Source organism: Myxine glutinosa, chromosome 5 (genome assembly GCF_964187855.1).
Source record: "Myxine glutinosa chromosome 5, kmMyxGlut1.1, whole genome shotgun sequence".
In the NCBI taxonomy this organism is placed as follows: Eukaryota; Metazoa; Chordata; class Myxini; order Myxiniformes; family Myxinidae; genus Myxine; species Myxine glutinosa.
In genome coordinates this window covers 117380484-117407837 of record NC_136265.1, presented here as the reverse complement: position 1 = coordinate 117407837, position 27354 = coordinate 117380484, and the positions used below count along the sequence as shown (strand labels likewise).

General features: G+C 46.8%; 1 protein-coding gene across 2 annotated transcripts in view; it reads right to left on the bottom strand.

Moving 5' to 3' along the window:
• The window catches only part of LOC137427185 (syntaxin-binding protein 5), a 331945-nt gene that overhangs the window by 135325 nt on the left and 169266 nt on the right, over positions 1 to 27354 (bottom strand). For both annotated transcript variants that reach the window (XM_068116437.2, XM_068116439.2), the window contains exons 4-7: positions 24299 to 24399; positions 8457 to 8591; positions 7363 to 7426; positions 6160 to 6243 (exon numbers count right to left, since the gene is read on the bottom strand). In XM_068116437.2, coding sequence (XP_067972538.2) covers positions 6160 to 6243; positions 7363 to 7426; positions 8457 to 8591; positions 24299 to 24399 — 384 coding nt within the window. The remainder of the gene's footprint in view (positions 1 to 6159; positions 6244 to 7362; positions 7427 to 8456; positions 8592 to 24298; positions 24400 to 27354) is intronic.

Below are 27354 nucleotides of genomic sequence, written 5' to 3'. Positions count from 1 at the left end.
GCCAAGAGGGGGCAGGACGTGGGGGAAGCAGTGAGGGAGCAGGAGCTGAGAGAAAGACAAGAGGGGTCAAGATGTAGGGGAAGCTGAGAGGGGTGGGGTGAGGGGAATCAGATGGGGGGGAGGAGGGTACTGCCGTGGAGGGGTTTGACACCACGAATGAACATGAAGGGAAATCGATTGTTGTGTGCACACAACCTTTGCAAAATGGACCTCCCAGAATTCCCAAACTGGATATATGGCAGCACACGTCATGGGTGGGGTGGTAAAAATGTTTTCCGTTGAAGCAAAGGAGGAAAATGGGGCTGAGGTACATACAAGCCTTTGAACTCAATGTACACAGGTCAAGGCTCATAAAAGAGTTTTAAAAACGACATACCAGAAAACCCAGAGTTCTTTGGGTCAACACTCACTTATTGATTGATTGGCTATCTCAGTGAATAAGGCGAATGATCCCATCGACTTATCCAGTCTCAGTTGGATTCATGATGAACAGGATCCGACTAAAACTTGTTCACCACAATGCTTTGTTGAGGGACGTTTATCCGACTGTCCTAATTGCTATCATAGATAAATATCCCGCAGTATACCTTGTAGGACATTGTCCGTCAGTACACTGGCACATTGCTATAAGACCAGGTATGGTCCGACAGGAAAGGATGGTGAAGAGGTATCACAATTACCTCTCACCTGTCTAGCCGAGGTTCCATTCCCAACCTGATTATAAACTGTCACATTGGTCTTCACATACAGCACGTTGCATCACAAAGTGTGCCATACCTCGGATGGACGTTGAACTAGGTGTCCACGTCTTTCTCCAAGACGAGGTGAGTTATCTCCTGCACTCTGAACAAATGACTAATTCCTGAACTAAATCACCTTCAGTGAAATCTCATGCCTGATCACCTGGTTCATGAAAGACTTGAGTCAAAAACATTCCCTGGCAGCCCCCATAAGAAGGTGTGCACGGTACTAGTAGGAGCAGTAGTAGTACGACCGTTAGTAGCGACGTAGTAGTCGTAGCGGCAGTAGTAGAAGTAGTAGTACTAGTAGTAGTACTAGTAGTAGTAGTAGTAGTAGTAGCAGTAGTAATAGCAGTAGCAGTAGTAGGAGTGGTGGTAGTAGTACTTGTAGAAGTAGCAGCAGTGGTTGTAGCAGCAGTAGTTGTAGCAGTGGTTGTAGTAGTAGTGGTAGTAGTAGTTGTAGTAGTAGTTGTAGTAGTAGTCATAGTAGTAATAGTCGTAGTAGTCATAGTAGTAATATGACTACTCTCAGTAGTAGTAGCAGTAGTTGTACCAGTGGTTGGAGTAGTGGTGGTGGTACTAGTAGTAGTAGTGGTGGTAGTAGTAGTAGTGGTAGTAGTAGTAGTAGTAGTAGTAGTAGTAGTAGCAGTAGTAATAGCAGTAGTAGGAGTGGTGGTAGTAGTAGTACTTGTAGAAGTAGCAGCAGTGGTTGTAGTAGTAGTAGTTGTAGTAGTAGTAGCAGCAGTAGTAGCAGCAGTAGTTGTAGCAGTGGTTGTAGTAGTAGTTGTAGTAATAGTCATAGTAGTAATAGTCATAGTAGTCATAGTAGTAATATGACTACTCTCAGTAGTAGTAGCAGTAGTTGTACCAGTGGTTGGAGTAGTGGTGGTGGTACTAGTAGTAGTAGTGGTGGTAGTAGTAGTGGTAGTAGTAGTTGGAGTAGTAGTTGTAGTTGTAGTAGCAGTAGTTGTAGCAGTGGTTGTAGTAGTAGTGGTAGTAGTAGTTGTAGTAATAGTCTTAGTAGTAATAGTCGTAGTAGTCATAGTAGTAATATGACTACTCTCAGTAGTAGTAGCAGTAGTTGTACCAGTGGTTGGAGTAGTGGTAGTGGTACTAGTAGTAGTAGTGGTAGTTGTAGTAGCAGCAGTAGTTGTAGCAGTGGTTGTAGTAGTAGTGGTAGTAGTAGTTGTAGTAATAGTCGTAGTAGTCATAGTAGTAATATGACTACTCTCAGTAGTAGTAGCAGTAGTTGTACCAGTGGTTGGAGTAGTGGTGGTGGTACTAGTAGTAGTAGTGGTGGTAGTAGTAGTGGTAGTAGTAGTTGTAGTAGAAGCAGTAGTTGTAGTGGTAGTAGTAGTCATAGTAGTAATAGTCATAGTAGTCATAGTAGTAATATGACTACTCTCAGTAGTAGTAGCAGTAGTAGTTGTACCAGTGGTTGGAGTAGTGGTGGTAGTAGTAGTGGTAGTAGTAGCAGCAGTAGTGGTAGTATAGTTGTAGCAGTGGTGGTAGTAGTAGTGGTAGTAGTAGTTGTCGTGGTAGTAGCAGCAGTAGTAGCAGCAGTAGTTGTAGCAGTGGTTGTAGTAGTAGTGGTAGTAGTAGTTGTAGTAATAGTCATAGTAGTAATAGTCGTAGTAGTCATAGTAGTAATATGAGTACTCTCAGTAGTAGTAGCAGTAGTTGTACCAGTGGTTGGAGTAGTGGTGGTGGTACTAGTAGTAGTAGTGGTGGTAGTAGTAGTGGTAGTAGTAGTTGTAGTAGCAGCAGTAGTTGTAGTAGTGGTAGTAGTAGTTGTAGCAGTAGTAGTAGTTGTAGCAGTGGTTGTAGCAGTGGTTGTAGTAGTTGTAGTAGTAGTAGCAGCAGTAGTTGTAGCAGTAGTTGTAGCAGTGGTTGTAGTAGTTGTAGCAGTAGTTGTAGCAGTAGTTGTAGCAGTGGTTGTAGTAGTGGTTGTAGTAGTAGTGGTAGTAGTAGTTGTAGTAGCAGCAGTAGTTGTAGCAGTAGTTGTAGCAGTGGTTGTAGCAGTGGTTGTAGTAGTTGTAGCAGCAGTAGTTGTAGCAGTAGTTGTAGCAGTGGTTGTAGCAGTGGTTGTAGTAGTTGTAGCAGCAGTAGTTGTAGCAGTAGTTGTAGCAGTGGTTGTAGTAGTCGGAGCAGTAGGAGTACCAGGATATGATCAGTCACATTTACTTTTAAGAACACAAAGTAACAGCTTTTAGACATGGTGGAAGAGTAGTTTCTTTGCACCTTTCCAAGACAAACTGCTGCACTATGACCAGGTGTTCACGCGACTCTCAGACATGACTCATACGTTGAATAAACAAAACATCCAAGGAATGTACAACTCTGTCCTGCCTGCAGTTGGTTTTAAAACAGGACGATGGAAATCCATATAAAAGCTGCACAAGTGAGGATTTTCCCCCAAATAATCATTATTCAAATCTTGCCCCAGTTGAAACCCCATGGGATGTTCTCGGTGGAGCCAATAATGGTCAACAAAACCGCCCGGAGCATGAGGGGAGGTGCCAGTTACTGGGAAATGGAAATGATGAATGGAACAACATCCCTCATGGGGTGGCATGGCAGCTCTTTGGCAGATTGTTTACGGTCGAGTTCATTAGTCTTGGCTCGATCCCTCAACGGGGTTCCATTTAACTAATAAATGCACTTATAATGCATTGCCAGCAGGGGGTGCTGCATATCGGAGCACGCAATCCTTCTGACCACCAAGGAGCCATAGGATGCCTGGTCGATCTGAGCTCCCCAGAGCTTTGTCTTGTCTTGCCTTTTACCAACCTCTTTAAAATCTTGTAAAATGGCATTACGATCCAAAGTTACGATAGAACTCGAGTTGACCGCCATCGCTTACAAACTACTGTTGGAGGGCTTTTAGTGTCACTGGAGTACCGCATCGATCAACTATATATATATATATGACATGATCAAACGGTAAAACAGAATGTGTAACAAAATGGGTGTGACGTAACACCCAGTGTATGGAGCGCCAGAGGGGTCGGGAATCGAACCAAGACCAGACATCTCACTACCTCTGAGTCATCCAAACACACCTTGAAAATGAAGCAACACCACAAACCCTGTGAATCATAGAGATATAAATAAATAGAGAATCCGAAATAAAACACTCATGAATAAAACATGTAAATAAGAATGATAGAATAAGAATAAACAATAACAATAAATAAGAATTAAAACATGGTGAGTTGAGTTGATGCAAGAGCACATCCATTGGGACATTGCATGGGATCCTCAATAAGCAGGAATATCTCATTTTCTTAACACAAAACACTCGTATAGTGGTGAGTTGAGTTTATGCAAGAGCACATCCATTTGGACATTGCACGAGATCCTCAATAAGCTGGAATATCTCATTTTCTTGACACAAAACACTCGTATAGTGGTGAGTTGAGTTGATGCAAGAGCACATCCATTGGGACATTGCATGGGACCCTCAATAAGCAGGAATATCTCATTTTCTTAACACAAAACACTCGTATAGTGGTGAGTTGAGTTTATGCAAGAGCACATCCATTTGGACATTGCACGAGATCCTCAATAAGCTGGAATATCTCATTTTCTTGACACAAAACACTCGTATAGTGGTGAGTTGAGTTGATGCAAGAGCACATCCATTGGGACATTGCATGGGATCCTCAATAAGCAGGAATATCTCATTTTCTTGACACAAAACACTTGTATAGTGGTGAGTTGAGTTGATGCAAGAGCACATCCATTGGGACATTGCATGGGACCCTCAATAAGCAGGAATATCTCATTTTCTTAACACAAAACACTCGTATAGTGGTGAGTTGAGTTTATGCAAGAGCACATCCATTTGGACATTGCACGAGATCCTCAATAAGCTGGAATATCTCATTTTCTTGACACAAAACACTCGTATAGTGGTGAGTTGAGTTGATGCAAGAGCACATCCATTGGGACATTGCATGGGATCCTCAATAAGCAGGAATATCTCATTTTCTTGACACAAAACACTTGTATCATGGTGATTTGAGTTGATGCAAGAGCACATCCATTGAGACATTGCACAAGATCCTCAATAAGCGGGAATATCTCATTTTCGTAACACAAAACACTTGTATCATGGTGATTTGAGTTGATGCAAGAGCACATCCATTGGGACATTGCATGTTATCCTCAATAAGCAGGAATATCTCATTTTCTTGACACAAAACACTCGTATCGTGGTGAGTTGAGTTTATGCAAGAGCACATCCATTGGGACATTGCACAAGATCCTCAATAAGCAGAAATATCTCATTTTCTTAACACAAAACACTCGTATCATGGTGAGTTGAATTGATGCAAGAGCACATCCATTGGGACATTGCACAAGATTCTCAATAAGCGGGAATATCTCATTTTCGTAACACAAAACACTTGTATCATGGTGATTTGAGTTGATGCAAGAGCACATCCATTGAGACATTGCACGAGATCCTCAATAAGCAGGAATATCTCATTTTCTTGACACAAAACACTCGTATAGTGGTGATTTGAGTTGATGCAAGAGCACATCCATTGGGACAATGCACAAGATCCTCAATAAGTGGGAATGCCTCATTTTCTTAACACAAAACACTCATATCATGGTGAATTGAGTTGATGAAAGAGCACATCCATTGGGACAGTGCACAAGATCCTCAATAAATGGGAATGTCTCATTTTCTTAACACAAAACACTCGTATCATGGTGAGTTGAGTTGATGCAAGAGCACATCCATTGGGACATTGCACGAGATCCTCAATAAGCAGGAATATCTCATTTTCTTGCCACAAAACACTCGTATAGTGGTGATTTGAGTTGATGCAAGAGCACATACATTGGGACATTACACGAGATCCTTAATAAGCAGCAATATCTCATTTTCTTGACACAAAACACTCGTATAGTGGTGATTTGAGTTGATGCAAGAACACATCCATTGGGACATTGCACAAGATCCTCAATAAGCAGGAATATCTCATTTTCTTGACACAAAACACTCGTATAGTGGTGATTTGAGATGATGCAAGAGCACTTCCATTGGGACATTGCACGAGATCCTCAATAAGCGGGAATATCTCATTTTCTGAACACAAAACACTCGTATAGTGGTGAGTTGAGTTGATGCAAGAGCACTTCCATTGGGACATTGCACGAGATCCTCAATAAGCGGGAATATCTCATTTTCTGAACACAAAACACTCGTATAGTGGTGAGTTGAGTTGATGCAAGAGCACTTCCATTGGGACATTGCACGAGATCCTCAATAAGCGGGAATGTCTCATTTTCTCAACCCAAAACACTCATGTCATGTTCAGTAATATCACCCATTTAAACACAAATTGTTTTCCTTCACCATCGGTCTCACACACAAATCCCTGTTACGCTTTGCTGTCCTCACCTCCTCATAATAATAGCGGAAGTCAGCTTTCTTGGACTTTAGGTCCCACAGGACCACCGGACCTCTCTCATAACCAATCAGGAGCTGTAAAAAAAAAAGGTCCAAAAATGTGGTTACCTCAAGAAAGAGAAGGGAAGAGTCAGGAAGTTATAGACATTTGTAAACGAACATCGTTAAATGAATCATCTACCACAATTCCACCATTACAATATACGATAATTAGATGTTTGATTAAAGACTAAGGCATACACCTGAGACCCTCACCTTGCTTATTGGATTTACTACCATGTGTTATACTTTTGGTGAAACCTTAATGGGGGACAGAGGAGGGGAGGTCGAGGGTTGTGCTTCAATAAAGAATTAAAGTGAATGATGAGAAGGGATGAGCAAGGGATTTTGTGAAGAACATGGGAGAGAAGGGAAAAAAGTTTGGGAGGTCAGAGAAGAACCAGGTGAGGGAAGGGAGGCGGCATGTGTGCACGCACACCGGTCGGGGTAAGGGGTTGAGGTCAAATTTCCTGATATTAGTTGATACCATAGTGGCTTCTACATAGCACGCAGGTACCATTAAGGTTTACCAGGTGAGTAACGGGGCCTCAGACATGGACCCGTGCTACCTGAGCTCCTGGGCCTGCACCCTTTTGCACAAACCCATCGGAAGCTTCCCGACGTGAAAGACTAAACGTAACGCAGGGCAGAAGAAAAAGAAAGAAGGATTTTTCTTTCCGAAATCACTTCTAATTTGGATACATAATACATATTTTATAAGCCGTGAATGTATTCAGCCAAAAACACCTGGGATCACAAATGGCAGCCCGGAGTCATCAAGCTATTTATTTTGCTGATTAGAAAGCTGAAATGCACCACGGTCCCTTCTGTGCGGAGGTGATACAGTCCCAGGTATCACGTTCCGGTGATTTGGAAGGGGAATAAAAATGACTGAATACCAAAAGGCAATGCGCAAGAGGAACGGCTTCATTTAGAAGGTTCAATTGGAGTCGCTTCCATTGCCACAGTTTCAATGGGCGACCATTTCTCATCCTCTGCTTATGTGTCACCTTCTTGTCGATGTGGGATGGTCTTCCGCCAGTGTGGTCGGAGCTTCCGGTCGAGCTATTGCAAAATGACCGACGGGTTGCCTGCGTTTAAGGTCGTGCCAGTGGCATCGTTTAGAGCACGTGGACCATGTGACGGGGCACGAACCTTGTTCTCATCTGTCGGGTTTTCGCTGATGTGCACCACAGCACCGGGATGGGCCTTGGCGGATCTGCCACGAGACACGCAGATCAAAGTGGGAGCACAAACACACGGACACAACAGAAACCTTCGGGGTTTGCTTGATTTGAAAGGTCGACCGGTCGCCATGGGCCACGGGCTATCTCCTGCCCCCTCTTGACTTCCTCCACCTCCTTCCTCCCCTCGGCTTCCCCCACCTCCTGCCCCCTCCCGGCTTTCACCCTACCTCCTGCCCCCTTTTGGCTTCCCCCACCTCCTGCCCCCTCCCGGCTCTCACTCTACCTCCTGCCCCCTTTTGGCTTCCCCCACCTCCTTCCTTCCCTCGGCTTCCCCCACCTCCTGCCCCCTCCTGGCTTTCACCTTACCCCCTGCCCCCTTTTGGCTTCCCCCACCGCCTGCCCCCTCCCGGCTTTCACCCTACATCATGCCCCCTCAATGCTTCCCCCACCTCCTGCCCCCTCTTGACTTCCCCCATCTACTCTCCCCTCACTGCTTCCCCCACGTCCTGCCCCCTCCCGACTCTCACCCTACCTCCTGCCCCCGTTTGGCTTCCCCCACCTCCTTCCTCCCCTCAGCTTCCCCCACCTCCTTCCTCCCCTCGGCTTCCCCCACCTCCTGCCCCCTTTTGGCTTCCCCCACCTCCACACCTCCTACAAGTCGTGATGTGACCCTTTACACAGTTCCATGGCCTCATGCTCGAGCTGAGATGGCCCTGAACATTCACCCAAACTACTTCCCTGCTAATATTAAGCACTCACCATTTGTTCGTTCGAGCCAGTTTCAAACTGGAACGTGAGTGTTCAACAAGCGAATCCCCATATGCAACGATCAACAACTGGAATCCCAAGATTCATGGTATCTGCACATTACAATGCAGCAGGCGGTTCATTGAGCAGCCATCTCCAAGGTCTGCCACCCTTGTGTGCCCGAGCTCATCCGAGAACAATAAAAGTGTCGCCCCTAATCCCAGCAAAGAACTAGCGGTCTGCGTTGGTGGCACACGAAGATAAACACACGACAAATGGATGGCCAATAAGAATAACATAACCTGGGTGACTCACATCTCGATGGCGCGGTTCCACATGATGACGTATCCAGAGAGGAGGAAGGTCTCGATGTTTACCACGTGGATGTTTCCCTTACGAGTCCCCAGATATAGCCACCGGCTTTGGAAGGGAAGGTGGATGTAGGAGACCCTGCAAGGAGGGAAGGAGTGAAATTTGGAATGTTGAACAAACGAGCAACCAATAACTCGTGAGTCATTCCCTCTGATAAGGCCTTGCGGCATCTCAAAGTATAAATGCCATACATTGGTGTAAATTAACAAAGTAAACTCATACATCATAAATGGCCAAAGTCTGTCTATGAGTCTGAGTGGTCAGTGGTTCGGACCCTGGCCTAGTCATACGTTAGACTTGAGACCTCGTTTGACACACAGTAGTCAAGAGGATCGAGGACATATGAACCATGTGTGCTGCATATGAACCTCGACTCATGGTGATCGAATCGCTTCACTCTCGGAGTCAGCACGTGGCTCCCAATGGGATCTCCTCAACCCCTCCTCCTTGTCGAGGCTAGAGTGACCCAAGTCTTGGACCCAGTCCTATTCCGAATCCACAGCAACAACGTTTCTACGAGTAAATCCCTGAAAACCTGAGTTGTCTTCTCAATGACTCCACCCTCAGCTATAAGATCCCTCATCCTTCAGGATGGCATGCAGCATCCTCTTTCCTCTCTGCAGGCCTTCATATAATCACGGGTTGGTCAAAGACTTGCAATACGTCTTTCAATCCTGACACATCCTCCCATTTACTTCCTGTTGAAGAAGTTCGGTCCCTCAATCTTTTGGGTGTCACCACAATTTCTCTTGGGTAAACCACATATCCAAGATGGCCTCGAAAGCCAACTGCCGACTCGGCATCCTCGATCGTGCCAAGTGTTTCCTTGGCAAATCCGAACTTCTAACAACCAAAGAGGCCTTCACCCACAGCTCGATGGAGCAGTGCTCTCCCACCACTTTGGGCTGCCACTGCAGCCTCCCACTTTTCACATTTTGATGCCACGGACCCTAAGGTCCTCAAAATTATTGCAATAATCTCCCATGATGAAGCTCAATCTATAAGCCTGTTGCTCTCCCATCACAGACAGGTGGCCTCTCTGTCTTCTGTATGGTCTTACACCATCTGCCCTTTTGCGTGCTATGACCGACCCCCTCACACTTCCTGTCTCCCCTCACACTTCCTGTCCCCCCCCCCCCCCCCCCCCACGTGTGTGCAGGCACGCTCTGCAGTAACACCTCCAGTGAAATTTCCCAAATCCAGCTCAGTGCTCATCTACACTCGTTTACCACTCTTTTCTCTCACTTGTGAAACCAACTTCCTCAGTCTGTTCAATCTCATTCTACCCCCAGGCTGTTCACCTCCTAACCCATTCCGCATCCATTCTCATGATCCTCTTTTCCCTCATTAACCCTTCCCAAGCCCACACCTTCCTTTCCAGCTAAATGGGTCCCCACCTCCTTTTTCGTTTTCTCTTCCATTTTTGTTTCATCCACAGGTTTCCATTCCTCTTTTTGATTTGTTTGAGTTTGTACCCAGCCTGTTCGTCTCCTGTATCTTCTTCACCCTCATTTACTCTCATTCTTCCCCATGCCCGTTCTTCCTCCAAGTGTTCTTCTGTTGTGGCCCAGTTGGTGTGCTTACACACTTTTGCTTGTGTGCTGTTCGGTCTACTGTTTTCCAACTCTTCCAGGAGCCTCGACTTGTATCCCCCAATAAATTTGCATCTTTACATTATCTGGTGAGGTTCAAACTGGGCTGGTAGGATGGCCTAGACCTAGAGGTACGCATACTCACCTCAAGCTGTCTATCCTGGGTTCAAATCCCGACAAAGCTATAAACTATCATCAGGGGTCCAAAGAGGTCCAATAAACTATCATCAGGGGTCCAAAGAGGTCCAATAAACTATCATCAGGGGTCCAAAGAGGTCCAATAAACTATCATCAGGGGTCCAAAGAGGTCCAATAAACTATCATCAGGGGTCCAAAGAGGTCCAATAAACTATCATCAGGGGTCCAAACAAAGCTATAAATCCCAACAAAGCGAGGCAGGGTGATTCATTGATGTGTGTGCCATCCCTCGGATGGACGTTAAACTGGGCGTCCCGTCTTACCGACATTAATTGATGGACGTTCAAGATCCCATGGTGTACTTCGTGAAGAGTAGAAAAGCCATCACTGGCACCCTGAACAAACTAGAAACAAGTAGAGCTATCCCATGCCAAATAAATAAATAACATCCTCCAGCAAACGACATGAGGTGCCCGGCGATGTCGCAGTACAGAACGTGGAGATGGAATGGGGAGGGAGTGATGTACAATAATTAATTGATTAATTGCGTAATTAAAATAAATAATTGTAAAATAATTAATTTCTTAATCAATTGGCAAATAGCATACCGAAACCACAAGTGTTTCATCCAAAGCTATAACTTTTCGAAAATTAATTAATTAATTAATCGGGAAAATTAAATAAACAATTAATTGATTGATCAATCAATAAATCAAAAATATCCTTTATAGCCAAATCACTTGGTCACTGTCATGTCCAAATATCAGCATCCTAGCTCAAAAGGTGCCCGAGATATCGACCAGATGAGAAAGAAAATAAATAAGTGATTAGTAATGAAAATAAATAAATAATAAAGGTAAAATAATTAATAAATCAGTCAATTGGCTAATGGCATACCGAAACCAGCATTTCATCCGAATCCGTAACTTTTTGAAAATTAAGTGATTAACACAATAATTAAATAATTAATCGATTCATTGATAAATCAATAACTCAATGAATCAAAAATATCTTTTTCATCCAAATCACTTGGTCATTATCGCGTCCAAATATCAGCTTCATAACTCAAAAGGTGCCTGTCGGTATTGCCCAGACAATAAAGAAAATAAATAAATACTTAATAAATCGATAATAATCAAATAATTAATCGATTGATTAATCCAAAAAATTAGAAAAACCTTTTTGCCAAAGCACGTGCTCACGATTGTGTTCAAATTTCAGCTTCCTAGGTCAAAGGATGGCTTCTTCTTCTAGTGTCTTCGAGATATCGCTCGGACAAACAAGAAAACAAGACATAAAACAAGTACGCATCTGAAAATGCATGGCCCGTCCGCATCCGTTTGTATTCAGACGTCTTCTTCTTCCGTCATCTTCTTCCAGTGACCCAATCTGCAAATCGTCTTAAAATTTCAGGTCAATCGGATGAAAATTGACGATTTTATGTGACGTTGACCTTTTTACAAAATTATTAATTTGTCTTCTGCTCATCATCATAATAAAGGTTTGGTGAAAATTTGATGGCAATAGGTCAAATGGTAAAAAAAGGTTATGGTCCGGATAGACACACACACACAGACACACACACACACGATTGCAAAATCCTGTCTCCTGCTGCGCATGGGATGAGCTAATTAGAATCACTCCCTTTCAACGCAGGGCGGCCCCCTTTGGTGCCCGGTGATGACGTCATGCAGCGCATGGAGATGAATTGTAAGGAGCGGTGTACAACAAACAAACAGGTAGAGCGACACTCAAAGTACACCCCCAATGCCAAATAAATAAATACCACATCCTCACCGGGCGACTTCAGCCCATAGACTCGGCTTCATCGCGAGAGATTCCAATGAACTTTTCCACGACGTCAAGGTGAACAAGATGCGAGGCAGGGGAGCCAACCCAGAGGGGAGAGCAGTACTCCGTCAAGTTATGGATAAACATGTCTTTCAATCCTGACAAATCTCACACTCTTACAATGTCTCTCCGAAAGGACCGACTGAAAAACCCTCCCATCTACTTTCTCAACAATCCTCTCCAAGAAGTTCTGTCGCTCAAGCTTTTGGGTATCTCTCTATCTGCCATGATCTTTCTTGGGAAAACCACATTTCCAAGCTGGCCTCCAAAGCCAGTCACCGACTGGGCATCCTCCGTCGTGCGAAGTCCTTCCTTGGCACACCTGAGCTCCTCACCACATACAAGGCTTTCATCCGCAGCTCAATGGAATACTGTTCCCCCCTCTGGGCCGGTGCTCCTGCCTCACACCTAGCTCGTCTTCACGCTGTTGAGGCCAAAGCTTTCAGAATCATTGGAATCTCCTGCGATGAAGTTAACTCCGAGGGCCTTTCACTCACTCACCGCAGGCAGGTTGGTGGTCTTTCTGTCTTCTACCTACTCCTCTCCGGCCTTGCTCCCCCAGCTCTCTGTGCTCTGTCCCCCCAATGTTCCTTGAGGTCGCACAAGATCTGCATGCAACCCTCTGATGGTTAAACTGCCGAAATCTCGGCTCTCTGCTCACCTTCACTCTTTCATTCCTCTTTTCTCCCGCCTCTGGAACAAACTCCCCCACTCCCTTCAATCCCACTCCTCCCTCCAGGTCTTTAAAACAGCTGTTCACCACCATCTCTTATCTTCCCCCATCCAAAACCTTGATCTTTTCTACCCCCGTTAAAACACCCCAGAGTGCTTGTTGTGTTAATATTTTTTATACCTTTCCCACCTCCCCCCAGGCCCTCCCCCTCGCACATTTCTCCCGATGTCCCTGCTCTCAAATGTTGCGTTTGTGTCCTTCCCCCTCTCTCCCTCTCCTCCTCTCCTCTCCCCCTCGCCCTCCCCCCCTCTCTCCCCATCTTGTCTGCCGCTCCCCTTGTTTTTTTGTGTTTTGTGTGTCGGTTTGACTTTTTGTGTGATTAATGTTAGCTCTTTCACGAGCCTCGATCTTGTATACAAAAAAAAAGAAGAAAAAAAAGGTCTTACAGGTGGATCGGAGTTCAGGTGTGCCAAGACTCTTTCAATTCGTTCTTCAACCCTTTTTAAACTACAGGTTGTGTTGTACAGCATTTACAATAATGAATCGGTCATTGCATCAGTTTACGCTCCAGAATCCTCCGTGCATTCACCTTAGGTATTGTAAGTACCGCACGATAACACCTGCACATTAAAAGGGTGCAAGGACGAATATTTTACTGTGAGAGTAAGCAGACTTTCATGTCTCGCTGCAGACAACTCAGATTGTCGGACACTGCCGGATGGGATACTCACCGCACCGGCCTGCACCTGGGATTGAAGCGGAGAATCAGGTGTGGGAATCAGGTGTGGGAATCAGGTGTGGGAATCTGGTGTGGGAATCTGGTGTGGGAATCAGGTGTGGGAATCAGGTGTGGGAATCAGGTGTGGGAATCAGGTGTGGGAATCAGGTGTGGGAATCAGGTGTGGGAATCAGGTGTGGGAATCAGGTGTGGGAATCAGGTGTGGGAATCAGGTGTAGGAATCAGGTGTAGGAATCAGGTGTAGGAATCAGGTGTGGGAATCAGTTGTAGGAATCAGTTGCAGGAATCAGGTGTAGGAATCAGGTGTAGGAATCAGGTGTAGGAATCAGTTGTAGGAATCAATCAGTTGTAGGAATCAGGTGTAGGAATCAGGTGTAGGAATCAGGTGTAGGAATCAGTTGTAGGAATCAATCAGTTGTCGGAATCAGGTGTAGGAATCAGGTGTAGGAATCAGTTGAAGGAATCAGGTGCAGGAATCAATCAGTTGTCGGAATCAGTTGTCGGAATCAGGTGTAGGAATCAGGTGTAGGAATCAGGTGTAGGAATCAGGTGTAGGAATCAGGTGTAGGAATCAGGTGTAGGAATCAGGTGTAGGAATCAGGTGTAGGAATCAGGTGTAGGAATCAGGTGTAGGAATCAGGTGTAGCTCCTCCACGAGCCTCGACTCTGCATGAAAAAAACCCCCAATCTTGCACTTACACTTGGCACCTGAAATCCCACGCACATCCTACCTCCACAATTGTGATGTCATGCTCACTCACTCATCCAAAACTCTCCCTCCATTAGTTCCTTCTTGCTCCATTTAGCGTTGATGTGGAAGCAAACTTCTCGGCACACCCTCCCTGCACCGCCTTGTAATTTACAAAATGAAGGCATTTGGTGCAAGTCCAAGACAAGGCCTTCATCAATCATTATGCGTTTCCACTTCTGGCTTTTATCGTTTATACGCAAAAGCAAATGTACATTAGGTATTGCGTATTGCTGGGCAGGTGGACATTCTTTATTCCTCATCACTTCCCAAACGTTCAGAACAAATGGAATCAAAATCCGAGTGGCGCGTGGGTTCATTACGGACCCGTGTCGTCCGACGACGTCACAAGCGGCTCATTTCACCATTACAGGAGGACATGTCGGGTATTCACCGCCGGAAGAGACCAAAGAGGTCTTCACCGCTAGTTATTCATCGGCAGGTTGTATTTTCCTTCATCTTTGGACCCCTGGCCTTTTGGTAAATGTACAAGTTGCCACTTTTCACCACGTACGCCCATCTTTCCCGAAATAACTGTCTTTATCCATTTCAAAGAAAGGCAAAAAGATTCCAAAGAACCAGACTCGGCGGAGTAATGGCTCCGAGCGTCTGTTCTGAATGTGCGAGGTCGACGGATCGAGCCTCATCCGAGTCAAACGGAACTCTTAATAACGGCACGTGCTTCTTCCTTGCTTGACGCTCGACATTATTAAAAAGGACAGAGCACGGACAGACAACCATCGGTTGGCAAACATTGTGTAGACTTGTTGGGCCTCATGGCCTCCTGTTGCGTTAAAGATCCTTGGAAGGGATTGCGACATTATAGAGGGATCCACTTGTCGTAGTGACGTGTTGTAAAGGAATTCTTCTTCATTATCTCTTCAAGTCTTCATCTGTGGAAACCAATCAGTCTGCCTCTCACATCCTCACACTACTCTGTCCATCAGCACACACAATGTCCACCCAACTGATCTCTCACACTACTCTGTCTATCAGCATACACAATGTCCACCCAGCTAATCTCTCACTACTCTGTCCATCAGCGCACACAATGTCCACCCAACTAATCTCTCACACTACTCTGTCCATCAGCACACACAATGTCCACCCAACTGATCTCTCACTACTCTGTCTATCAGCACACGCAATATCCACGTAGCTAATCTCTCATTCGCATCCTGCTTTTCAATTCCCTTTTGCACCAGATTGTGTCCGTCCCTAAAAACGCGACGACATCAATGTTGCCCTGATTGGTCTCAAATCCAATTCGAGCCGTTGTATCAGGTACAATATCAGAGAAAACTGATTTGGTTTGGTTGTACCGATGGAAAAGGTAATCCAATTGTACTTTAGTCCTGGAAGTGGCAGTTCATAACAACACATCAAAAGGGCCTGTTTATCAATCTTCACAATGAGAGCAAATCCCAGGACGGGAAAAGCCAAAGCCGCCACACGATTTCTTCCTGAGCCCGTTTGAAGCGAGGCCAGGTGGACCCGCTCTCGAGTTCCTGCGGTGATCAAATGTAATGAAAGGCTAGGTCACTCAAGTATTGGTCTATGGTGGGTGGTGAACCTGGCCAGGTGTTAGCAAAGGCTCTGGATGAATGGCGAGTCATCGATGAGCGCAGCATGGCCGATTACACCAGAGATCCTTTGTTCTCATCAACGGATGGGAATCTTCAACACTCAAGTGAACAGGAAGATTCGGCGAGCTTTGTACCAGACTAGGTACACCAGGTCATTAACACGACAAGTGGTGATATGCTTGGCAAAATAGAGCAATTGGGTAGGCACAGGATCTTTGGAAAACATTATTTGGTAGATCATGAAAGTACTGGACCCACCAAGGTCTTCTGCAGTCAGGAAAGGGTCATGTCTTCCACTTATTCGGTCTTGCATTACAAATGCCCTTTTAAAGTTGAACATCTTTTCCCAATTCTCACATTTTGTTCTGTATCAGATACATGACTCAAGTGTAATTAATGTACTGTCCCAACACTCAGGTGTAATCACTGTACTGTACAAACACCCATGTGTAACCAATGTACTGTACCTACACTTATGCGTAATCACTGTACAAACACCCATGTGTAACCAATGTACTGTACCTACACTTATGCGCAATCACTGTACTGTACAAACACCCATGTGTAACCAATGTACTGTACCTACACTTATGCGTAATCACTGTACTGTACAAACACCCATGTGTAACCAATGTACTGTACCTACACTTATGCGCAATCACTGTACTGTACAAACACCCATGTGTAACAAATGTACTGTACTGAAGGAACTGCGCTCCAACGCGAGTCGAAAGAATTGACGCGACCAAAGACGGAATTCGTCTGAGTTGCTTTATTGAAACAAAACAGCTCAGGTATTCTGACAAGCCCGTTTATCGGGCAGCAATATATATACACATTTATGTCGGGAAGTTTGCCCGGCAAAAACTATACCGGGCATGCCCGGGTGTCAAGGGCGAGCCTTGGAAAGGCGAGTCTGGACCTGCCCGGGCGTGTTTGGCTGCGGCCTGGCAAGTCGAGGCTGGGCGTGCCCGGGCGCTCTGGGCGAGCCCTGGAAAGGCGATAGCGGGCATGCCCGGACGCTCTGGGCGAGCCCTGGAAAGGCGGTAGCGGGCATGCCCGGACGCTCTGGGCGAGCCCTGAAAAGGCGATAGCGGGCATGCCCGGATGCTCTGGGCGAGCCCTGGAAAGGCGAGAGCGGGCATGCCCGGGAAAGACGAGACCGGGCGTGCCCGGGAGGTTCGGGCGTGCCCGGGAACAGTGAGTCCGGGCATGCCCGGGAGAGGCGCGTCTGGCCGTGTTCTGGCCGGTGCAAGGCGATTGTGTGCATCCAGCGGTAACCGCTACACACGCCCCTCCAGAATCGACCTGCACCGGCAGGGTCAATTTAAGGGGGGTCCGGATGACCCGGCCGAAGCGACCCCTGGAGGGTCGTGGGGAGGGGTCCGACGTGGTGGTGGGTGGTCGAGCAGGGGGAACTGTGGACGGGGGGCGGCCACGCCGCGGAGGAAGGGCCAACCGTGGTGGTCGGTCGACGTCCATGTGCGCCGGTTTGAGGCGGTCCACAGAAATCCGGTCCGGCCGGCCGCCGAAGTCGACGATGAAAGACTTGTCGCCCCGTCGCAGGACCCGGAAGGGCCCGTCGTACGGCGGCCGGAGTGGCCCCCGGTGCGAGTCATGACGAACAAAGACGTACTCCACTGTGCGAAGCGCCGGGGGGACATAGGACGACCGCCGACATAGGACCAGACCGCCGACCCCGACGTCCAGGCCTTGCGGACCGCCATCACGGGCCTCCGCGTCACCGAGGTGCCGTTCGACGGCGCGGGCACGGCCCTCTCGTGCGACGTCTCCCTCGGGCGGCCTCACCCCATCGTGCCCGCGGGCTGGCAGCGCCGGGTTTTTGACGCCATCCACGGCCTGTCCCACCCAGGCACGAAGGCCTCCCAGAGGCTGGTCGCCGACAAGTTCGTCTGACATGGCCTCCGGAAGGTCGTCCGTGATTGGACCAGGACGTGCCTTGCGTGCCAGCGCGCGAAGGTGCACCGCCACACCCAGGCCCCGTTGGCCCCGTTTACGGTGCCCGAACGTCGGTTCGACCACGTTCACGTGGACTTGGTGGGACCTCTGCCCCCCTCACGGGGTTTCACCCACGTCCTCACCATGATGGACTGGACCGCACCACCCGGTGGCCGGAGGCCGTGCCTTTGGCGGCGACTACGGCGGCGGATGTCGCGCAGGCGTTCATCGCCACCTGGGTTGCCCGGTTCGGCGCCCCCTCGGACATCTCGTCCGACCGCGGCCCCCAGTTCACCTCAGAGCTCTGGGGGGCGGTCGCGCGGGGGCTCAGTGTCCAGCTGCACCGTACCACGGCCTATCACCCCCAGGCCAACGGCCTGTGCGGGCGTTTCCACCGCTCCTTGAAGGCCGCGCTCCGGGCCACCCTCCGCGACGGCGGCTGGGTCGACAGGCTCCACTGGGTCCTGCTGGGCCTCCAGACGGCGCCCAAGGACGACCTGCGCGCATCCGCGGCGGAGTTGGTCTTCGGACAACCGCTGCGGGTGCCGGGCGAGTCCCTCCCCAACTCCACGGCACCATGGTCCGTGGCGCAGCAGTGCTCCGCACTGCAGGAGACCGCCCAGAGGTTCGCCCCGGTGCCGATGGCGCACCACGGGCGCGCGCCCACGCACGTCGCCCCGGAGCTTCGCACGGCGGAGTACGTGTTCGTCCGACACGACGCCCACCGGACACCGCTGCGGCCCCCGTACGACGGGCCCTTCCGCGTGCTGGAGACCGGGGGGTAAGCACTTCACCCTGGACATCGGCGGTACTCCTGACCGCGTTTCCGTGGACCGCCTCAAACCGGCCCACCTCGACGTGGACCACCCCCCGCCAGTGGCTCAGCCCCGCGTCGGGGCCGCCCCCCGGCGGGCGGACCCCCGGCACCGCCCAACCCCGCCGGCACGCCGCCCCCCGGTCCCGCACCCATCCCAGGGGCAGCCAGTGGCAGCCCGGCATCCCAGACGCCGCCAGAGGGCGCTTCGGCCGGGTCATCCGTTTGCCCCGCAAACTGACCCTTCAGGTGCGCGGGAATTCTGGGGGGGCGCGTGTGGCGGACACGATGGCTCGCTGGCGCGATGACATCATTCCGCGCACCAAGAGGGTGTCGGCCACGCCCGAGGGGTAGGCGTGGCCTCGGGATATACACGGGGCTCACAGCACCGAGCACGGCAGTGCTATAGTTTGATCCTTCGAATAAAGACACTTTTGGTTACGTACGTTGTTGCTTCCTTTATTGGCAAGACAAGTCGTGCGCATAGCACCGCACTACAATACTACACATTAGGTATGGGTGTTACCTCACAACATACATAACAGGTGTGAACATAGGGAGGAGGGGGTTGGGGGGGAGGGGGGGATGAGGTAGGTATTAGAGCACAGGTTATAGGCACACATTCCAAAATCATCAACAACGCAATGGAATCCTTCATTCCAAAATCATCAACAACCTAATGGAATCCTTCATTCCAAAATCATCAACAACCTAATGGAATCCTTCATTCCAAAATCATCAACAACCTAATGGAATCCTTCATTCCAAAATCATAAACAACCTAATGGAATCCTTCATTCCAAAATCATCAACAACGCAATGGAATCCTTCATTCCAAAATCATCAACAACCTAATGGAATCCTTCATTCCAAAATCATCAACAACGCAATGGAATCCTTCATTCCAAAATCATCAACAACCTAATGGAATCCTTCATTCCAAAATCATAAACAACGCAATGGAATCCTTCATTCCAAAATCATCAAGAACGCAATGGAATCCTTCATTCTAAAATCATCAACAACCTAATGGAATCCTTCATTCCAAAATCATCAACAACATAATGGAATCCTTCATTTATTGTTTACGTATGCAACAGTCAAGACTCATGGATGAGTTTCATCTCCAATGTGGGATAGATTAGTTGCTCATCAACTGAGAGATGACAAATAGGGAAAAGAGAAAATTTGGCAACACCTATTGGAGATAGAAAGGTCACAATAATGAGGAAAGTGGAGAGTAGCCATGAGGAGTGGGTCAGTGGATAGCCACTTTAAGGATCTGCTGGAAAGTGCAAGACAACAGAAGTAGTGAGGTATTCCCACAATTCATGGATACCAATGAGTACGGATGGAAGAAAGCTTAGAATTTCAGGGTTTCATGGACAGTGTGTTTACAGAGCAGTCGAAGATTGTTGAGGAGCTGGACATGGAGAGGATGGAGATAGAGAGAGATTCAAGATAGTATGTTGAGGATCTGGAGATGGGGAGATTTCACATCGAGGAAACGGAAGCAGAGAGTTGGAAATGGAGAGATTTTATGTGGAGGAACTGGAGATGGAGAGATTGCATGTGGAGGAACTGGAGATGGAGAGATTGCATGTGGAGGAACTGGAGATGGAAAGGTTGTATGTGTAGGAACTGGAGATTGAGAGATTGCATATGGGGGAACTGGAGATGGAAAGCTGGAGATGGAGAGCTGGAGATGGAGAGATTACATATGGAGGAACTGGACATCAAGATATTGCATATGGAGGAACTGGAGATGGAGAGCTGGAGATGGACAGATTTCATGGGGAGGAACTGGAGATGGAGAGCTGGAGATGGAGCGATTACATATGTAGGAACTGGAGATGGAGAGATTTCATGTGGAGGAACTGGAGAGATTTCATGTGATGGAACAGGAGATTGAGAGATTGCATATGGAGAAACTTGAGATGGAGAGCTGGAGATGAAGAGATTTCATGTGGTGGAACTAGAAATGGACAGATCTCATGTGGAGGAGCTGGAGATGGAGAGCTTGCATGTGGAGGAACTGGAGATGTTAAGATTTAATGGAGAGGAGCTAAAGATGGAGAGATTGCATGTGGAGAAGCTTGAGCTGGAGAAATTGCATGTGGAGGAGCTGGAGATGGAGAGATTGCATGTGGAGGAGCTGGATAGTTGAAGAAAGAGGAACTGGAGATGGAAAGGTTGCATGGGGAGGAGCTGGAGATGGAGAGATTGCATGTGGAGAAGCTTGAGCTGGAGAAATTGCATGTGGAGGAGCTGGAGATGGAGAGATTGCATGTGGAGGAGCTGGATAGTTGAAGAAGGAGGAACTGGAGATGGAAAGGTTACATGGGGAGGAACTGGAGATGGAGAGATTGCATGTGGAGAAGCCTGAGCTGGAGAAATTGCATGTGGAGGAGCTGGAGATGGAGAGATTGCATGTGGAGGAACTGGAGATGGAGAGATTACATGTGGAGGAGCTGAAAATGGAGAGATTGTATGTGGAGGAAATGGAGATGGATAGGTTGCATGGGGAGGAGCTGGAGATGAAGTGATTACAAAGGCAGTGTAAAACCACATGTAACACACATGATCAACAGCAGGTACCATAACATACTTTAATAACGTGCTGATGCACAGTCACAATGGAGATTCAATTGATTAAATGCCTCTCCCTTCCAATTAGAACAGACAGGTAAATGAGTCCTATCGCTCACAATTGGCCATTGTAGCATCTATCCATACTTTCCAAAATATTTCTTAATGACATTCAGTAACTTCCACATCATCAATTTTTGTTCTAATCTACAATCGACCGGTTGTTCTTGGTGTAATAATTTCCTCTACTCTGCCATCGGAGGCGAACGTTCCAGAAAGTTATGACCTGCAAGCATTGATCATAACCTGTTGGTCAATGTTTGAAACTCACCGGTTTCCTCATATGCACCTACAATATAATTGCAGTCTGACCAGAGAAGGCTGAATCCAAAATCTAAACCTTTGAGAGGTTATACAGGTGATCTGCAGTTGTTCTGCCAAATGTATCACTATTTCTCAGCAGAGGTAAGATGATGGAGCCACCGGTTGAGCACACCTGCCCCATTCTAACCTTCAACCTCACAGAGTTAAACACATTAATTCACAAACAAACTCTGTCCTCATCCATGTCAATCCATCCATCCATGCTGTATTGCTGTATCCATATCCGTGCGTAAATCACTCTGAATCTTCATCAAGTGCTGCTCTCAACCCAACAAATTCAAAATGGCTGCATCCTGTCCAACTGTGCGACGACATGACCTCTTCTTCTACCGGCTCCCTGTTGGACATGATGTTTCTGTGACTACATCGTGCGTTTCCGTTTGTTTGTGTGCAGTGTTCTGTTGATTTAATAATCTCCGAACACGGTTTGTTGAACTCTTCAATGAGCCTCGACTCCTCATTGTTTTTCAAACCAACCGCTGTGCTTCCTTCAGTCGTTCGCGTGGAGCCACACTGATCGAACGATTGAAGTGGAAAGTCAGAGAGCTGTCATTACTCTGATTTGTTAGTGCAAGAAGGCAGATAAACAGGAAACAAATCAAACATGCAGTGGCATGAAGCTCGTTTTGGGTAAAACGATAGGATTCATCACAAGAGATTGGCCTATATCACGAGAGATAGGCCTACGTCACAGCATGGGAGATAGACCTACATCATGAGAGATAGACCTACATGAGAGATAGACCTACATCACATCACGAGAGATAGACCTATATCATGAGATAGACCTACATCATGAGAGATAGACCTACATCATGAGATAGACCTACATCATGAGAGATAGACCTACATCATGAGAGATAGACCTACATCATGAGAGATAGACCTACATCATGAGAGATAGACCTACATCATGAGAGATAGACCTACATCATGAGAGATAGACCTACATCATGAGAGATAGACCTACATCATGAGAGATAGACCTACATCATGAGAGATAGACCTACATCATGAGAGATAGACCTACATCATGAGAGATAGACCTACATCATGAGAGATAGACCTACATCATGAGAGATAGACCTACATCATGAGAGATAGACCTACATCATGAGAGATAGACCTACATCATGAGATAGACCAACATCATGAGAGATACAACTACATCATGAGAGATATACCTATATCATGAGAGATAGACCTACATAAACAGAGATAGACCTACATCATGAGAGATAGACCTATATCATGAGAGATATACCTATATCATGAGAGATAGACTTACATCATGAGAGATAGACTTACATCATGAGAGATAGGCCTACATAATGAGAGATAGACCTACATAATGAGAGATAGACCTACATAATGAGAGATAGACCTACATCATGAGAGATAGACCTACATCATGAGATAGACCAACATCATGAGAGATACAACTACATCATGAGAGATATACCTATATCATGAGAGATAGACCTACATAAACAGAGATAGACCAACATCATGAGAGATACAACTACATCATGAGAGATATACCTATATCATGAGAGATATACCTATATCATGAGAGATAGACTTACATCATGAGAGATAGACTTACATCATGAGAGATAGACCTACATCATGAGAGATAGACCTATATCATGAGAGATATACCTATATCATGAGAGATAGACTTACATCATGAGAGATAGACTTACATCATGAGAGATAGACCTACATCATGAGAGATAGACCTACATCATGAGAGATAGACCTACATCATGAGAGATAGACCTACATCATGAGAGATAGACCTATATCATGAGATAGACCTACGTCACATCACGAGAGATAGACCTATATCACGAGAGATAGACCTATATCATGAGAGATAGACCTATATCATGAGAGATAGACCTACATCATGAGAGATAGACCTACATCATGAGAGATAGACCTATATCATGATAGACCTACGTCACATCACGAGAGATAGACCTATATCATGAGAGATAGACCTACGTCACATCACGAGAGATAGACCTATATCATGAGAGTTCAAACTTCTAAAATCATCAATTTTCATCTGAAAAATCGTCAATTTTATCCGATTAACCTGTAAATTGAAGAGCAATTACATAGTGCATCACTGAATTAGGAAAGCAACTATTTTTGAGGTCAAAAGGTCAAAGGTCAACTCAAGGTCAAAATCAATCAAGGTCAAAACTTCTATCTCTGAAAAATAATCAATTGCGATCCGATTGAAACGAGCTTTGATTAACATCATCAATTTAAGTCTTAATGAAATGGACAATTTGATGTATCCATGGCAACCTATTTGGGGGGGGGAGGGGGGGGAGGGGGAGGGGTGGGGGGTTGGGAGGGAAGGGTGGATTTTGCTCTGCACGACATCTTTGTTGTTTTTGTTTTGTTCACTCCAGGTAGTTTTTAGGACTTGCATAATAAACTTGGGCACCTTCATATATTAGAATCAGCAATTTAATTGTGACACATAACAGGCATAATGGGGCCGAAGGCCTTTCTTTGTGTTTGACAACCCAAGCATTCATTATATTGGGATTTCTCAAGCGACGAAAACAGGGTGGCACCGAGGTGTTGACCAGGTAGTAAAGGAGCTCAAACAGACAACCTTATTGGGGCCGTTTCATTGTGGCGGCATTGTACAAAGAAGAAGAACCCCGGGGATGCAAACCGGAAGCCCACCTCTCCTTGTTGAACTTGAGTGCGTGCAGGATGGCGGGCCGTTTCTGGCGTAGGTTCCACATGTGCAGCATATCGTCGGCGCACGCACTAACCAGCGCACCCTGCAAGACAGACGGCACCGCATCACGTGGGCATACATTGGAGATAAAACACTCACGTACATTTTGTACTCTGGGGTCTCACTCCAATCCGGTTAAATCACCATTTGGTGCACGGCACTGTGGAGCACCCCTCGAATAAGCCGGTTATCCTGTCAGACAATGCCTCGATACCTGTAAAAGCATACCAAGCATGCAGACTCCCTGAGTGAAAGTCCAAATGGCCTCCTCTTCCTGTATGGGTCCGTCATCAGATTACTGTATCACGACTTCCGGGACCTCTTGGCTCTTCTTCCGGTTTCAGAACTGCCTTTTGATGGACTTTTGGGAGTTATTTAAACGATTTTATACATATAAATGATCACTCTCATTATGATTATGATTTTTAGAGTTTAAGGATTTTGTGAAAGCAACTAAGACAAGGAAGGTATTTAGAGGTTTTGGAATTTGTTTTAAATGTCACATTAGGACCTCATCAGGTGGTGCAGAGGTAGCACACTCACCTTCAGCCTGGCTCATCTGACTCAACACACCTCCAAGCTGACTCGCACTCACCTTCAGCCTGTCTCATCTAACTCAACACACCTCCAAGCTGACTCGCACTCACCTTCAGCCTGTCTCATCTGACTTGAACACTCACCTCCAAGCTGACTCGCACTCACCTTCAGCCTGTCTCATCTGACTTGAACACTCACCTCCAAGCTGACTCGCACTCACCTTCAGCCTGTCTCATCTGACTCAACACTCACCTCCAAGCTGACTCGCACTCACCTACAGCCTGTCTCATCTGACTCGAACACTCACCTCCAAGCTGACTCACACTCACCTTCAGCCTGTCTCATCTGACTCAACACTCACCTCCAAGCTGACTTGCACTCACCTTCAGCCTGTCTCATCTGACTCAACACTCACCTCCAAGCTGACTCGCACTCACCTTCAGCCTGTCTCTTCTGACTCGAACACTCACCTCCAATCTGACTCGCACTCACCTTCAGCCTGTCTCATCTGACTCGAACACTCACCTCCAAGCTGACTCGCACTCGCCTTCAGCCTGTCTCATCTGACTCAACACTCACCTCCAAGCTGACTCGCACTCACCTTCAGCCTGTCTCATCTGACTCGAACACTCACCTCCAAGCTGACTCGCACTCACCTTCAGCCTGTCTCATCTAACTCAACACTCACCTCCAACTGACTCGCACTCACCTTCAGCCTGTCTCATCTGACTCAACACTCACCTCCAAGCTGACTCGCACTCACCTTCAGCCTGTCTCATTTGACTCAACACTCACCTCCAAGCTGACTCGCACTCACCTTCAGCCTGTCTCACCTGACTCAACACTCACCTCCAAGCTGACTCGCACTCACCTTCAGCCTGTCTCATCTAACTCAACACTCACCTCCAAGCTGACTCGCACTCACCTTCAGCCTGTCTCATCTGACTCAACACACCTCCAAGCTGACTCGCACTCACCTCCAAGCTGACTCAACACTCACCTGCAAGCTGACTCAACACTCACCTCCAAGCTGACAACACTCACCTCCAAGCTGACAACACTAACCTCCAAGCTGACAACACTCACCTCCAAGCTGACAACACTCACCTCCAAGCTGACTCAACACTCACCATCAGCCTGTCTCATCTGACTCAACACTCGCTGTTGGATTTGTGCTTCTCAAGCAAGGTGTTGTACACAAGGTGTTAAGACCCTCAGGTGAACTTAAAGAGTAGGTGAGTTATTGCTAGTACAGTACAATGAACAGATTATAAATAGTATCTACCTAAATGAACTTGAAGACGTCATGCCTGGCCAGTCGGTTTGAGGAATGCTTGGGCTGAACAACTCTCTCAGGTATCCCCACAAGAAGGTGGGAATAAATGGGGTTGTTAAAGCAGCAGTAGTAGTAGGTGTCGTAATAGTAGTGGTAGAAGTATTAGTTATAGTAGTATTAGTGATAGTATCAGCAGTAGTAAGAGTAGTAGTAGTAGTAGTAGTAGTAGTAGTAGTAGTAGTAGTAATAGTAGTAGTCATAGTGGTAATAGTAGTAGTAGTAGTAGTAGTAGTGCTTTTGTTGGAAAGGTTACAGAGATTTGCGTTCAGAGCTCATGCAAGCTCAGGCAAACATATGTTCCCAGTTTAATGTCGCTCAATTCCTCATCTCTGCAAGTCCATGGTTTGAACGACAGTAGACAAGGTAGAGCATTTTGAAGAGAAAGCACTACCAAGACAGATAAGGGGAAGGTAAAAGAACGCCAAAGAACACATTTATACAAATAAGAGCAAAGTATCTTGTGGGGAGACCGTACAAAGTGCATCATTTATAGTCCAGGTTTCCTTAAACTTTTGAACAGTGTTACTATATTCTGCCGCCTTGTACTCCGAAATAATGCGTGAGCGTATTAAGCCCTTCAGACATACAAAACTGTGTTCCACCACATCTCTCTCTATTTTTGCCTTCCTGGTTTTATATATTGCCATTTTTGCACAGGCTAAAATAAAGTTAACAAGGAGATCTCGTGACTTGCTTAGTTTCTTTACCGGGTGCCCGATGATAAAAAGTGTTGGAGAGAAGTGAAGCCAGAAGCGCAAGAGAAGATTTTTCATCAGTAAGAACACTGGTTCAAGACGGTGGCATTGAAGGTATATGTGAAATATAGTTTCCCTTTCACCACAAAAGCAGCAATCCTCTGAGACGTTAGTGAAGTGCCGCATCATAGATCCAGAGCTCAGTGCGCCATGTAGCAACCTCCAACTTAAGTCTGCCATCATTCTTGGCGTTGGGTAGAGATAGAGTGAATCCCAACGTGGATGAACAGTCGAAGGAAGTGGAAGAATCTCACGCCAGGGAGTATCCAGTCGGGTTGCAAGAGCTATATAGTGGAGCGAGTGGATCACTAGCAGGTATATATTTTTCCTTGATAGCCCACAGAACGACATTTCCACTGTGCCAGGGGTC